At 35.9% G+C, this 14,760-nt stretch overlaps 1 protein-coding gene across 2 annotated transcripts in view; it reads left to right on the forward strand.

Annotated features, from left to right (window-relative positions):
- CARMIL1 (capping protein regulator and myosin 1 linker 1) overlaps positions 1–14,760 on the forward strand; it is a 162,444-nt gene that overhangs the window by 93,501 nt on the left and 54,183 nt on the right. For both annotated transcript variants that reach the window (XM_081950267.1, XM_081950268.1), the window contains exons 13-22: positions 819–922; positions 1,510–1,587; positions 1,681–1,757; positions 2,493–2,597; positions 3,727–3,796; positions 6,615–6,696; positions 8,133–8,232; positions 8,330–8,384; positions 12,172–12,344; positions 13,376–13,444. In XM_081950267.1, coding sequence (XP_081806393.1) covers positions 819–922; positions 1,510–1,587; positions 1,681–1,757; positions 2,493–2,597; positions 3,727–3,796; positions 6,615–6,696; positions 8,133–8,232; positions 8,330–8,384; positions 12,172–12,344; positions 13,376–13,444 — 913 coding nt within the window. The remainder of the gene's footprint in view (positions 1–818; positions 923–1,509; positions 1,588–1,680; positions 1,758–2,492; positions 2,598–3,726; positions 3,797–6,614; positions 6,697–8,132; positions 8,233–8,329; positions 8,385–12,171; positions 12,345–13,375; positions 13,445–14,760) is intronic.

Genomic DNA, 14,760 nt, shown 5'->3' on the forward strand with positions numbered 1-14,760 from the left:
ATCCTGAATAATTACAGTCTTCACATTGTCCTTTAATCATTGCTTGCCAACTCCATTTGTGATTCACACTTACTTTGAAAATCAGTTGATATTAATACAGGTAGTCCTCAACTTACAACAATTCATTTAGTAACCGTTCAAAGTTACAACGGTGCTGGGAAAAGGGACATGACTGTTTTTCACACTTACATTTCAGCATCCTTGTATCATATGATCAAAATTCAGATGCTTGGCAACTGATTCATATTTATGATGGTTGCAGGACCATATGATCCTTTTTTGTGACCTTCTGAGAAAGTCATTGGGAAGTCGATTCACTTAACAACCATGTTACTAAATTAACTGCAGTGATTGTGGCAAGCAAGGTTGTAAAATGGAGCAAAACTCACTTGACAAATGTTTCACTTAGCAACAGAAATTTTGGGCTCTATTGTGGTTGTAAGTTGAGGAGTCCCTGTATTTGTACTTATGTGAGATTTAAAGGGGATGATTGTACAGAAATTATTGCTTCTTCTCAAAGCACTGTTAAAATATTCCTGTGTGAAACAGCTATACTTTGCTTGCAGAAACAAATACAAACTACAATTTTTTTCTGTTAAGGTATGATATTATTTTTCTTCTGTGGGAGATTGGGAATTATATTATTTCAGATAATTTTGGAGCCTCCTCAGGATAGCTTTACTAAAAGTAGATGTTTTAAATGTTTAATTCTTTTGATGAGGTGCAGAACAAAAAAAAAACAGTTTGGAAACTATACTTGTAGTGTATACACTAATTCATTACTGGACAAAGAAGCAATTTTGGTCATTTTGTTACAGGGGTGAACAGCCTTTCACAATCACTGAGTGCCAACCAGCTGTTAGCTACCACTCTCACCCACCTTGATCTCTCAGGAAATATTCTTCGAGGTGACGATGTTTCAGTAGGTGTTCTAATTTAATTTTTTATATATGAAGACTTTTTCCATCTAATTTTTGTAATAATTGTGGCGAAATTACAATTTCCAGAATTTCTACCAAGAATGGATATTTCAAGTGTGATAAAGTGCTCTATTTCACTTAGGTGAAGGACATAAAGTGCATGCTAGCCAGAAAAAGAATATTTGTTCCAGAAGCAAATAAATGACACTCTTGTTTGCTTTTGCAAATGTTTGACTTTAAATGATATGGGAATGTTATGCTGTTTGACAGAAAGATGGATGATGCAGTATCTTTCATTATTAAAAACAATAAGGCAAAAAATGAAAAGGGAAAAAAGGGAAAGGTGCCTAATATTTTAATATACTACATAAAATTTTAAAATCAAAAATTCAAAAATCATTGTTAGCTGAAAATAAAGAGGGTGGATTATTTAACATGAAGGTTATTGATCTTCCAAAGTAAGCCATTTTGTAATGTCTTAATGCTAAAAAAAATAAGTTATTTATCTACTATTTTGAGTTCATGGAGTTAAGACAGAAGTTCAGTAATAAGAAAGCTAAACTTATTTCTTTCTCTTTCACACATCTAGTCCCTGTGTAATTTTTTGGCTCAGCCAAATGCCATAATTCATCTGGATTTATCAAATACAGAGTGTGCATTAGACATGGTAACATTTACTAATTTATTATAGCTAATCCCCACTTTTATATTCCAAATTGTTTGATGTACATACTTACTATTTTATTCCTTTCCGATTTAGTTGTTTGGAGCACTTCTTCATGGCTGCCTTCAGCATCTTGCCATCCTAAATCTATCAAGGACAATTTTTTCACACAGGTCAGCATTCAAAATATTATGCTTCAGCATGAACTTGGTGCTATATGTGGAGTTCTTAGTGCTGTTTGAGTTTGGATTTTCTTGCAGATGTTTATTTATCAAACTAGGTAACATCATCAGTGCTATGAACAATACTGATAATGTTACCTAGTTGAAATTCATCAACTTGAATCTTTTCAAATATATTAATTTCCTACACTGATATGGCAAGCATGTCATGCAGTGTTTATACATAGTGAAGAGTCAAAAGGCTATGTGGAAAGTTGTAGTTTAAGTTTGTTTTCAGTTCATTCATCCAACTATGATCATTGATCCAGGTAAGAACGGTGGAGGCACAGTGCTTAGAATGTAGTGCTGCAGGCTACTTCTGCTGACTGCCATCTGACTGCAATTTGGCAGTTCGAATCTCACCAGGCTCAAGATTGACTCAGCCTTCCATCCTTCAGAGATCGGTAAAATGAGGACCCAGATTGTTGAGGGCAATATGCTGTCTCTGTAAACTGCTTAGAGAGGGCTGTAAAGCACTGTGAAGCAGCACTGTTTATAAGTCTAAGTGCTATTGCTACTGCTATTAAAAGTGGTTAATGAGTGTTATTCAAGAATCATATAAAATATATGTAGTTCTTTAATTTCTCTTATGTATAATTGCTATATAACTATGGATTCTTATGCTGGCTTTGAAGGTCTTTTGAGCTTATGGAATATGACCTGTTTTTTTTTAAATCTTCTTCAAAGAAAGAGCAAAGAAATTCCCCCATCCTTCAAGCAATTTTTCAGCAGTTCACTTGCTTTAATGCAAATCAATCTTTCAGGAACTAAACTTGCACCTGAGCCTCTAAAGTAAGCAAGCTTTTTTTCTTTCAAGACTTTGTTTTATTTCATTGGGAAAATATTTTATCAAAACCTTACTGTAGTTAGGAAAACCCATATGTTTTGTGAGTTTAAGAATAGCTATTTGGCTCTCACATGGAGTAAATGTCAGAAGTGAAATATTCAGTATGAATTTGCTTTGACTTGACTTGATGTCCAATCTTCACTCATGTGTAGGAGAAAGGGTTAACATCTATGCAGTCCTATATTTAGACTTGAATATGACAACTTAATACATTATTCCAGGGGTGTCAAATTCATAGTGTCACATTGTCACGTGACATATCACAACTTTCCCTCCTTCGCTAAACTGAGGGTGGGCGTGGCCAGCATGCCACAAGTTTGACACCCCTGCATTATACCATTTGTCTAACAAAAAAACTTTAATTCAGATTGAAAAAATCCTGTGGAATACTTTACAACATGGATGTCCAATCTTTTGGCTTGCCTAGGCTTCATTGAGTAAACAGATATTGTCTTGGGCTGTCTATAAAATATATAATAAATTTAATGTATACAAATCACATAATAATATTCAAAATTGACGATTTGTAGGGCCACATTATTAGTTGTCCAGGGCTATGGGTTGACATGCCTATCTTTTTATTTTTGCTTTATGAATTATAAACTATAGCAATTTTTCCATCTTATATTCTAAGTTGCTTAGAAGTATTTGGATATTTTTGTACTTAACAGTTTAAGTGTAATACACTTTGATAAAATTAATAACAAAATGTTTTGGCATTATTTAGAAGATTAGAGACATTGCAGAATGATGTTTCCATGGCATTTGTTTACCACATGTGAGACTTTGCTTAGTATGCTCCTCAATTTTCAAACCACAAAATAAAGAAGAAACCTCAGGTGCCCAGTGAAGCTGGAGATCCTGTGCACTTGAAGCTCTCTAGCTCTCTATAGCATGGTTTGTCCTGAAAAAGCATAATTTATCTAGCATATCCCTTTCAGAGTCTAAATAAGGGATAATGCACCAAATGACTACATTGTTAAAGAACAGCAATATAATTGAAATGACTTCTGTGATTTGCTGATTCAGTAAACTTTATAGCGGTATTCCATATAATTCCAATTTATTTTTCAGAGCTCTCTTACTTGGCCTTGCTTGTAATCAGAATTTGAAGGAGGTGTTTCTAGATCTGAGTAACTGTGAGGTAGGAAACATTTACAAACGCCATCCATGTCAAAATAATATTGCCCTCCTTAGATATATGATCCTTATACTTTGTACATGTCATCATGCTTAAAAAGTAATAAGTAGTCTTTAAAAGTACATTGAATTTGCAAAACCTGAGTGTCTTTGATACAAGTGCGTGCATGAACAGCGACAAGACATGGCACTCTGTTCTGGAATAGGAAAGATTCAGATGGGAAATTTGATTCCACGGGTAAGTCTGCACTAAAAAAATAATTAGGTGTTTAAAACTTAAAACGTTCTCTGTTTTGTTTGAAATCAAAATCTTTCTTGCAATTATTGGCCAGCATAAATCTGTTGTGTTTCTTGTATTCTTAAGTGTAAAGTCTCTTTAGGCTATTCTGAAACCTTACTTTTTTATCACAGATGCAGTTAGTTTCCTCAGATAAAATGACAAAATACACTTATTTATTGATATGAATCTGTTCCTTATCGAGGATTGCATGCATATCAAACAGAAAGTACAGCAGCTCAGACTTCTCTGTCCAGACTCTCAAGATTTTATCACTGAAATGTGCAAACAAAATCATCTCGAATATATCCAGCAACAAACATCTAGCATACTAACTCTGAACCAAAGCTTCATTCCTTTGTATATTGTTGATTTTAATATATAAAATATTTTAGTTGCTCAGGGCTAACATTTTTCCTTTCTTTCTTTCTGCTTCCATTAGCTTGGTCACTGTGTAAGTACACATCATGGCTTAACTACCAGCCTCTTAATGATTTACCCTTAAGCATCACACTTCCTGCCTATCCATTACACAGTTTTTTCTTCCATGCCTTTAGCTGATAAATATCTGGATGCTGATATTTGACCACAGCATAACAGGTTTAGAGTGAAATGGTCAAAAAACAGTTATGGTCAAAAGAATACTTATACTTACTGCCAGCTATTTCCTGTGATAAAACTGGAAAATATAGCAATTTTTAAACTCCCTTTGTCCCTACTAGGCTGGGAATTCCCAAATGCACATGTACAGTTTTATTTATTTAAAAATGACAGGCTTTCATTGTTTAATATTCCAAAATGGAATTATTTTTTTTGCAGAAAACATCATTATAATTCCAAAGAATCTGCAACAACTTTTGTAGTGTTTGTTGTTAATCTAAATTATGAAAGAGTGACATTTGGAATTGGTTGTTCTCAATCTTCATCCTATCCTTTCTAGGTAGAAGATAGTATCTTAATCTAACTATGCATTGGCACCTTATTTATTTAATCAGCAGTCCTTAGATTTCCTGTGATCTCTCATCCAAGTACTTATCATATCTAACCCTGCATAGTTTTTTCAAGATCAGAGAAATGGGAAACAGCTGGGAAGTTAAAGAGTGCAGTGGTGATTAAAAGTTATTGAATTTTCAATATTTCTACATAAAATAGCCTAAAATGTGATCTTCTTTTCACACACAACACCTAAAGATTGGTAAATAAAATCCAACTAAATTAGTCAGAAACATTACACTTGTTCATTTATTCAATGAGGAAAATTATACAAGCTAATGTTTGAGTGTGGCAAAAGTATGTGAACCGTTACTTTCAGTAACTGCTATAGCCCTTTTTGGCCATAACTGGAACATTGAACTAAACATTTCTGTAACTATTGATCAGGTCCGCACACTAGCATGTTAGCACATTCCTCCTTCCAGAGCAGCTTCAGCTCAGAGAAGTTGGTGGGCTTCCTTGCACAAAGTGCCTGCTTTAGGTCCTTCCACAACATTTCTATGGGATTAAGATCAGGACTTTGACTTGGCCATTCTAAAGCATTAACTTTCTCCCGCTTTAACCATTATTTAGTAGTATAATTTGTGTGTTTTGGGTCACTGCCTTGTTGCATGACCCACATTTTCTTGAACTCCAATTCCTGCCTAGATTCCCTGACTTTTTCCTATAGAATTTGCTGGTACAATTCAGAATTCATACATCTGTTAATGATGATCAGCTGTCTTGGTCCAGAGGCAGCAAAGCAAGCCCAAATCATGAAACTGCCATCACCATGTTTCATAGATGGGGCAAAGTTATTATGCTGGAATGCATTGTTTGCCTTTTGCCGAACATAACATTTTATATTCAAGCCAAAAGTTCTGTTTTGGTCTCATTCATCCAAATCCTTCCAATAGCCATCTGGCTTATTCACATGGCCTTTTGCAAACTGTAGACTGGCAGCAATGTTCTTTTGGGAGAGTACTAGCTTTCTCCTTGCAACCCTGCCATGCACATGCACACCATGGTTGTTCTCAGTTCTTCTGATGGTGGTCTCATGAACACTGATATTTCCTAATACAAGAGAGGCTTTTATTTTCTTCAGTGAAGTACAGACTTGTATTTGCACTTCAGAGGTAACTGCAATATTGTATGGCTCTACTTGCTCTCTTTTTGTTGTTTCAATTGGCTAAGTGTCAAGTCAGCAGCTTGGTGGCCAAGCGTCATGTAGAGTATAATTAAATCTTGATTAAAGAGATTTTAAAACCTTGGGAATTGGTATGTAGACACAAACCTGAATGTTGTTTGGATCAGGAGACCATTGGAATTTCTATGGGAGCGGTTATAAACTTTCTTTAAAAAGGATATTACTTAAGAGGACAATTTTTAATTTGTTTATTTAATTGTGTTTATAATTTGTAATATATGTGCCTTATTTAACGTCAAATGGGTTAAACCACATATTAACAATCACTAGACATATGAACTACTGAAACATATTTGTAATATTTCCACCAGTTGTTCCCCATTGTTTAGCTGCTAAATTATCTAACATTTTCTTTTTTTCCTCCAGCTAAGATCAGCTGGTGCGCAGGTTTTAGAAGGATGCATAGCAGAAATTCATAACATTGCCAGCCTTGATATTTCAGACAATGGTAAGGTAGCATATTCACAGTGATTCAAGTACTGTACAGAGAGAAAATTGTTTAAAGAATACAAATCATACAAAGTAATTGTATTGGCATCAAGCAAAATGGTTCTAGTTGATAAAACCTTTTGTGGTTTACATAACAGTTAAAAGAGTTTGTCAAAATGCAGGATAATAATATCTTGGTGCACTAGTTCAATATAAACTAAATACCATAAATCACAATGGATAATTTTTAGGCAAACTCTGGCTGCTCATGGGACAGTTTAGAAACTACCGTATTTTTCAGAGTATAAGACGCACCTTTTTCCCTCAAAAAAGAGGCTGAAAATCTGGGTGCATCTTATACACTGAATACTGCATTTTTTGCCTCCCAAAACCCCACCCCCCCTCACCAAAATGACCATGCATAGCCTTTAGGAGGCTTTCAGAGTACTCCTGGGGGCTGGGGAGGGCAGAAATGAGCAAAAAAATGGGCCATTTTTTGCTCGTTTTTCCCAGGAGCACTCTACAAGGCTTCTAAAGGCTATTCATGCCCATTTTTGGAAAAAAAAACGGGCCGTTTTTGGGAGGTCTGCAGAGTGCAAAAACATTTTTTTTTAAATTTGTCTCTTCAAAATCTTGGTGTGTCTTATACTCCGGTGCATCTTATACTCCGAAAAATATGGTATGTATATGGAATTAAATTGTCTATTTCCTAATAGTGAATATGTTATGATTAAGCATACTATATAAATACCTAGTGTAATCCGGTACATCTTAGAAAGAAATGGTATAGAGCCATGATGGCGAACCTATGGCACATGTGCCACAGGTGGCACGCAGAGCCCTCTCTGCACACAAACACGCACACACCTCCCACCAGCCAGCTGATTTTTGGGTCTCGCATGTGAGGGGGCTGGGGCGCTTGCGGGAGACATGCACACATGTGCGGGGGCAGGGAGGATCACACACAAATGTACGGGGGTTCCCCCCTCCCCCTGTGGGCCGTTTTTGGTCCCAGAGGCTGCAGGGAGGCCTACTAGGCCCAAAACAGGGCACGGGGAAGCCATGTACATGGGGGTGTGGGGTGTCGCATACGCATTGTATTATGGGTGCGTACGTGCATGTGCACATGTGCGCTTTTGGCACACGTTTGCTCTTTTGGCATGCAACAACAAAAAGGTTAGCCATCACTGATATAGAGGTTCAAATTTGTCCTCCTGGATCAAGAATCTCATTGAAATCAGTTGGACTCGAATACAGAGATGTTGTAGTTCAGCAGCTTAATGGCTTCCAACTCCCTTTTTGTCTGTTAATCTACTGGGTATCAACAAACAACTTTACTATTGGAAACAGGGTCATATGATCTAATTTTAGTACGGTTAATTCAAATTTATTTGAAAAAAGTACTTTATTTTGAAACATTATTTTAATTTTATATTTCAAACTAATTCTTAACAGGCCTAGAGTCTGATCTTTCAACACTTATAATCTGGCTTAGTAAAAATCGATCAATAAGACACTTGGCCTTGGGCAAAAATTTTAACAACATGAAATCCAAGTAAGATTTTTATTTTTATTTTTTTATTTAAAAAAAATCAAAAATATAAGACAAGTAAGCAATTTCACTTTTTTCTCTTGCTTACTGCCTTCTTCAGAAACCTGTCTCCTGTACTTGATAATTTAGTACAGATGATTCAAGATGAAGATTCAGTAAGTATTTTTATTATTTAATGTCATCTAAGGAATCATAGCATATCACTGAGTTTTATTAAACTATCAAATTATGTAAAAATATTGCTCATATGAATTTATCATTTCAAATTTATATAAAAATAGGAAGATGGTTGTTCTAAAAGGTATTATTTTAATATATAACATTTTAAGAATCTATATTTTATTTTATGTAGCATAACAGTCTTTGAAGGTTAATAGAAAATAATGTTTAAATATTCCTGTCCTTCCTTTTAACTTGCAACATCAACCAATACTTCATTTTTTGGGTTTATTTGTTGTCATTAAATGGGTTTATTTGTTGCCTGATATGTGAGAAGAATTTTGTTATTTAGCCCCTGATTGCTGATAATCAAAATGCATGTCAGATAAGATTTAGTTTGTGATAAAATTGATTTGAGCCAATGCAGATGAGGAGGCAGGAGTATTATATGTGTTCTCCACCTTTTAGTTATTTATTTTTAAAAAAAGATAGGATATAGATACAGATAATGTAGATACAGTACCTACACAGTACAGTAGGTACTGTGACCTACAGTTGATGGGTCACAGTACCCATCAACTGTGATATACAATCTTGAATAAACTAAAAGCTTATTATATACACTTTATAGATTAATGTGAACAATAATGTGCATATAGCTGTCTTGTGATGAGCCTTTAAAGATTTGATATGAGAGGTAGTTTTATTATTAGGTAGATGTAATACAAACGTTGTGGTGGAATCCTTTCATTCTGAAATGCTACATTTTTCCTCCAGCCATGTGCTGCATCTGTACTAATGATACCAGTGTTCATTTGTTAATTTATTTAAGCAGTAATATTCCTAATCCAAATAATATTTATTTAGATGTGCAGTATACTGATTTTGATTTTAGTTCTTCCCCAGAAACAGTCATTTTTAACTTCTAGCACTCTTCTCTAATTTATCAAATCAATATGATCAGAGAATATGTTCAAGGCCCAAATAAATACCTTCTATGATTTAAACTCAATTAATCTGTAGGTGACCAGGGTAACTAATCCTGTTGTTGGGGAAAGAGAACCAGATAATGGAGGCTATGGTGATCTTTCAGGATAGCAAATGTGGATCAGTCAGCATTAATGTCCAGAGATATATAGAAGCAGAGAAAACCTGTTAAAAAATAGACATGCAGGATCGTAGAAAAAAAAGAGCACATATTGGAAGATCTATGTAATATTGGGGGGGGGGGGTCAAAACTGATCACAAATACACTTTAAATAATGAGAGTGAAATCTACATTTTCTACTCATGTTTTTTTCATGTTTAAATGTGCTTTGCCATGTGCAGTAAACACATTCTGCTGCACTCATTGAAAGAGGAACCTCTTAGTACTTTATTTTGAAAGCATCTCAGTAAAACTTCTATCATTTCCAAATACCATAGCAATCTGAAGCTAATCCTTTCTAAATTATGTACCAAGAAGCATTTAGAGATTAGGCAAATGAATGTTGCTGTCATTTAAACTACAATGTCTGCATTTCTGTATCAAGTATAGGCATTTCAGTTATACAGTTACAATCCACTGGGTTTCTAATTTGCATAATGTTCCAAGTTAGTTTCTAATAACTGATTTAAAGGTTGCATGGAGACAGCAAGAGGTAGTATTCTTTCTTTAAGTTATCAGAAAAACCTGCAACAATCCTGTTTTTTTTTTAATTAGGTGCCAATTTAGTTGTATTACTATGGCATGTGATGTTTGGGGAAAAAGGAACCACTCTTTATTACTGTTGCCCTTTTCAGTATTTGCACTGGATTTTTAGACATTTGTTATTATGCAGTAAGCAGTGCGTCCTGCCACATTTAAAACACATCTAGGCAACCAGTCTAGTGTGCTTTCCTTCAGTGCATGAAACATTATTAAATATATCAGCATAATTTTTTTAATTTTCTTTGTCTTCATAGCTGGTTTTTATTCTATTAGTAACAAGGAAGTTAGTGGTAATGTCATAGCAGATTAAGATGCACTGATTGCTAGATTTCTGTGACAGTGGAAAAACACCTTCCAATTTCTCATGGATTGGGGCTACAATTGGGGAGGACACTGTTTTTGATGGACAACTAAAGCAGTGTGCTTAGCCGTGTGTCAGGACCTTTAAATATAAGTAATGTTCTTGCAATTTTGGTGCAACCTGCCTGTCAAGCCTGCATAGAATAAAAAGTGCATCAGGCAGCTCATTTTAGAGAGCTATTGTCCATTACTTATAGCCATGGTACAGCTTTTTGGGGAGACCTTTATTCATCTTATAAATATCTGTGAGGCAATAAATGCCCTCTCCATTCTCCAAAGGGTTTCAGAAAAGCAGTTTTGGTCTAGTGCAGTGGTAGGCAACCCACGGCTCTGGAGCCGCATGTGGCTCTTTCACCCCTCTGCTGCAGCTCCCTGTCACCGATCGGCTCCACAATTGATAGGGCTTTCAGTTAGGACAGGTAGAGGAAAAAAGGATGCCACACTAGGAGGAGACTCTATGGTGGGGAAACCAGACTTCCGGTCGGCTCCAAAGCTGAACGGGGGGCTTCCGGTTAGGACCTTTGTGGCTCTTTGAGTGTTTAAGGTTGGCAACCCCTGGTCTAGTGGTTAAGGCACTAGACCACAAACCTGGAGACTGTGAGTTTTAGTTCGCTATAAGCCTGGGCTTGGGCCAGCCACTCTCTCTCAGCTCAAATCACCTCCTAGGTTGTTATGAGGAAAATAGGAGGAGGAAGGAGTATTGGATATGTTCACCAGTTGTTGTTTATAAAAATAATAAAGACACACACACACATACACATACACACACACACACCTTGCCCTGCATATTAAGCATCGTTTGACAAGTGGGTCACTATAGGAGACAGTGATGCTGGAAGAAACAGTAGTCCAGTGTCTTTCTGAGGCAGCCTTTCTCTCAGCCTCTCGCAACCATCACTTTAGACAAGTCCTGGTCTACTTCTGTCTCCAGTGATATACAGTTAGATGCTGCTATGTCTTTTCTCCTATTACAATTACACAAACTAAAATAGCCATAGAAGAAAATCAGCAACTAGAAAATAGGTAGCGGCTTGTAACTGGGTATTATATTCCAGCCTTTTGGGAATCAGCTTGGTTGCTGCCAAAACCATGAAAATTTTGCTAACAGCAATGCTTGCTTTGGAGAAAAAAGCAGACATTATTAAAACACCAGATTAGAAAAATAAAAGTTACAACGCCTCAGGGTATGGTTTGGGAATAAGAGCAAGACTGCAGCATTTAAACATGTTTTTTAAAAGAATGGTTAATGAGTTATTTTCAGACCTAAATAAAGAGGAATTATATTTGTTCTTTTTGATCTGGGTTCATTCATTCATAAAGCTTGCGAATAAGACTTCTGTTGTTGCAATCCACACATAATTGGGGCTGAACAATGTAGTCATATAAGCTGCCTATGAGATTAAGCTTGCTAACGTCAAGATAAAGGTGATCTTAATTATTAATTAATTATTTTAAAAGTCCTCATAACAATTCAAATGTGACATATTTATTATAACAAATACTTTGGGAACACACTGCAATTCATCAAGTTAAACAGGTCTGTGTTTTATATATAATCTAACACAATATTATAGTGACTATTTTTTCTTGACTCCTTGTTCTCTATTTTATTTTTATATTATTTGTTGGACATTATTGGGGATTTCATGCACATCTAATTGGATTCTTTTTTCAATTGATCTGAGATTTTGAAAAGAGATTTTAAAAAGTTATTTTATCTGCTTATTTCCCAGCCTTTGCAGTCTCTCTCTCTAGCAGATTCTAAACTGAAAACAGAGATTACTATCATTATCAATGCATTGGGCAGCAATACATCCCTTACAAAAATTGACATTAGTGGAAATGCTATGGGCGACATGAGTGCAAAGATGCTTGCAAAGGCTCTTCAGATAAACACCAAACTCAGGTATTGAATATCTATATTACCATAATTGCCATCATAATTATCACTCAATATATATGTCCTGCTTTTCTGCTTACGTAAGGATTCACAGCAATAAAATAACACATAAAACACCAATGAAATCAATACAATTGCTTTTTTAAAATGCAGTACTTTAACTTTTAGTTAATTTATATTCCAAGAATCCAGACTCTTGTCAAAACCCTGTGTTTGTTTTCTAATTGCTAGTTGAAACAGTGCACATGATACTCCAGTTTGGAAAAAAATAAATTGTGATTTAGTGCTTAGCAACTACTTTTGGTTTTCATTTCCCCTTCCACTCAAAAGATCTACCTCGGATTGGTTTTGCAGTCATGGCCTCATAATTTTATTTGGATTGTAGAAGGAGAAATATTGCTTAGTTAAGGTAAATTTGAATAGACCAACACAGAAAAGTTTTAAACCCTGGCCATTTACTCCTCTGTTTTCCTATGTATAAGAAAATAATGAGTTTGAGGATTATTTGTGCCTATCCACTATAACAACTAATTTAATTTTGGACACCATTACCAATAATCACTTGAGCAGGTTTGTGTTTGGAGAATGAATGAGTAAAGGATTACTTTCTCCAGTTTGTGTGATCTCAGTACAGTATTTATCACAAGAAAAGACACTTGGCGTCCTCTCATCAAATGAAGCCCATCAAGTATCTTCTAAGTTCAGGAGCTTTTTGAGTTTTATAGAAAGCTTTTCCTTTTGAGGCGCACCAGGACCAAACACTGCTTATTTTTAAGCGAGTAATTTGTTTTGGCATCTCTTTGGTTTCCAGAGATGTTTATAATGATAATCATCCTTGTTGGTTTTTATTACTTTTGGGATTTTTTGTTACCTCTTTATTTTAACTCAATATTATGCTTTCATTAGAATTTTTTTTTTACTTTTTATTGCAATATTTCTCCCAACTCAGATATTGCAAATAGTTGTGTAACATTAATGCATGTGCGGTTGTTTTCAACATTTTCATCAGTTAATCCATAATTTCTGTTTTCATACAGAACTGTTATATGGGACAAAAACAACATCACTGCTCAGGGATTCCAGGATATAGCTGTGGCACTGGAAAAGTAAGTTCTATGTGGCTCTCTGTTAGAATTCCCTCAAATGTAGATAGAATAGTTTTGAACCCATGATAATTCATGTTATGAAATTACCACCAAGAAGACCTTTTGCTGTCTTCTTCCTCCTGCTACATACAAGGCACACCCAGCTTGGCCCTACACAAGGAAGCTGCTAGCTGCAATAGGCCTTCTTCCTGAGACCACACGTACCCTTTTCCAAATGGTGAGCAGGCTTCTGACACCTTCTGGAATCTCACAAGAAGGTCACATACCATTTGGAAAAAGATGCATTCAGCCTCAGGAAAAAGGCCTGGCATAAACAACAGTTGCCTCACATCGGACCAGACTCACCAGCAGTAGGAGGAAGAAGACAGTGAAGATTGACTGGGGACAGCAGAGTTGGCAGTACATAAGGCGGCTTGGACTTTGTGCTGTGTTGTTTGGGTAACTGGCCTCTATTTCAGTCAAGTGCCACCACTGCCTAGAGGTGCCACTGTGCAGGGTGGTCAAAAGGATAGAGATAAGGGGGAGATAGGTGAGCAGGTGGGAGTTCAAGAGGGTGCAGTCCCTTACCTTGCCCAGGCTCAAGGCTTGGGGGGGGAATCAAGGCTTGGGGGGGGAATTGGGGAGAGGGGGCGGTCTAGAAATTTAATTAAATAAATAAATAAATAAAGCAGGAGCAGCTTGGATCAGATGGGACGTTGCCTAATGACCAGTGAGATTCACTCAACAACAGCAATGGTGACTAACAGGATTGCTGTCGTTTAGTGATGCAGTCATGTGAAATCATACATTACAACCACACTGCTTAGTGACAGATATTCTGGTACCAACTACTGTTATTAAAAACATTACTTACCGATGCAGAACTACCTGTATCAATAAATAACATTTTTAATCCTAAAGTAAATTTGCCAATTTTGTGAATTTAAAATTAAAACCTAGTCCCAATTTATTTATCAAAGCATTTAATCTACACAGGACAATGGCTGACTTAAGGAGGGGGGGAATCACTTTACAGTCTGACAACATACATCTTGCTGAGAGAAAAAGCTCATTAGCATCCTGTTTCAAAGCTTGATCTTTTCCTTTGACCTGCCAAGATAAATAAAAAAGGAGCTGAGAATGAATGACAGAAAGCGGAAATGTTGGTAGCTATGATTTTATGAAGATGACAGCTCTAGTGTAGCTCTAGTTATAGTCCTCATTGTTCACTTCTAGTACTAGAGCCATTGCTGGAACTCATTATTTATTAAAGTGCTAAACTGGGAAATTGTCACCCACTGTCGATGTTGGAATAAATGGCTGCCTTTCATACAATA

This window comes from Natrix helvetica (assembly GCF_964273705.1).
Source record: "Natrix helvetica genome assembly, chromosome: 4".
In the NCBI taxonomy this organism is placed as follows: domain Eukaryota; kingdom Metazoa; phylum Chordata; class Lepidosauria; order Squamata; family Natricidae; genus Natrix; species Natrix helvetica.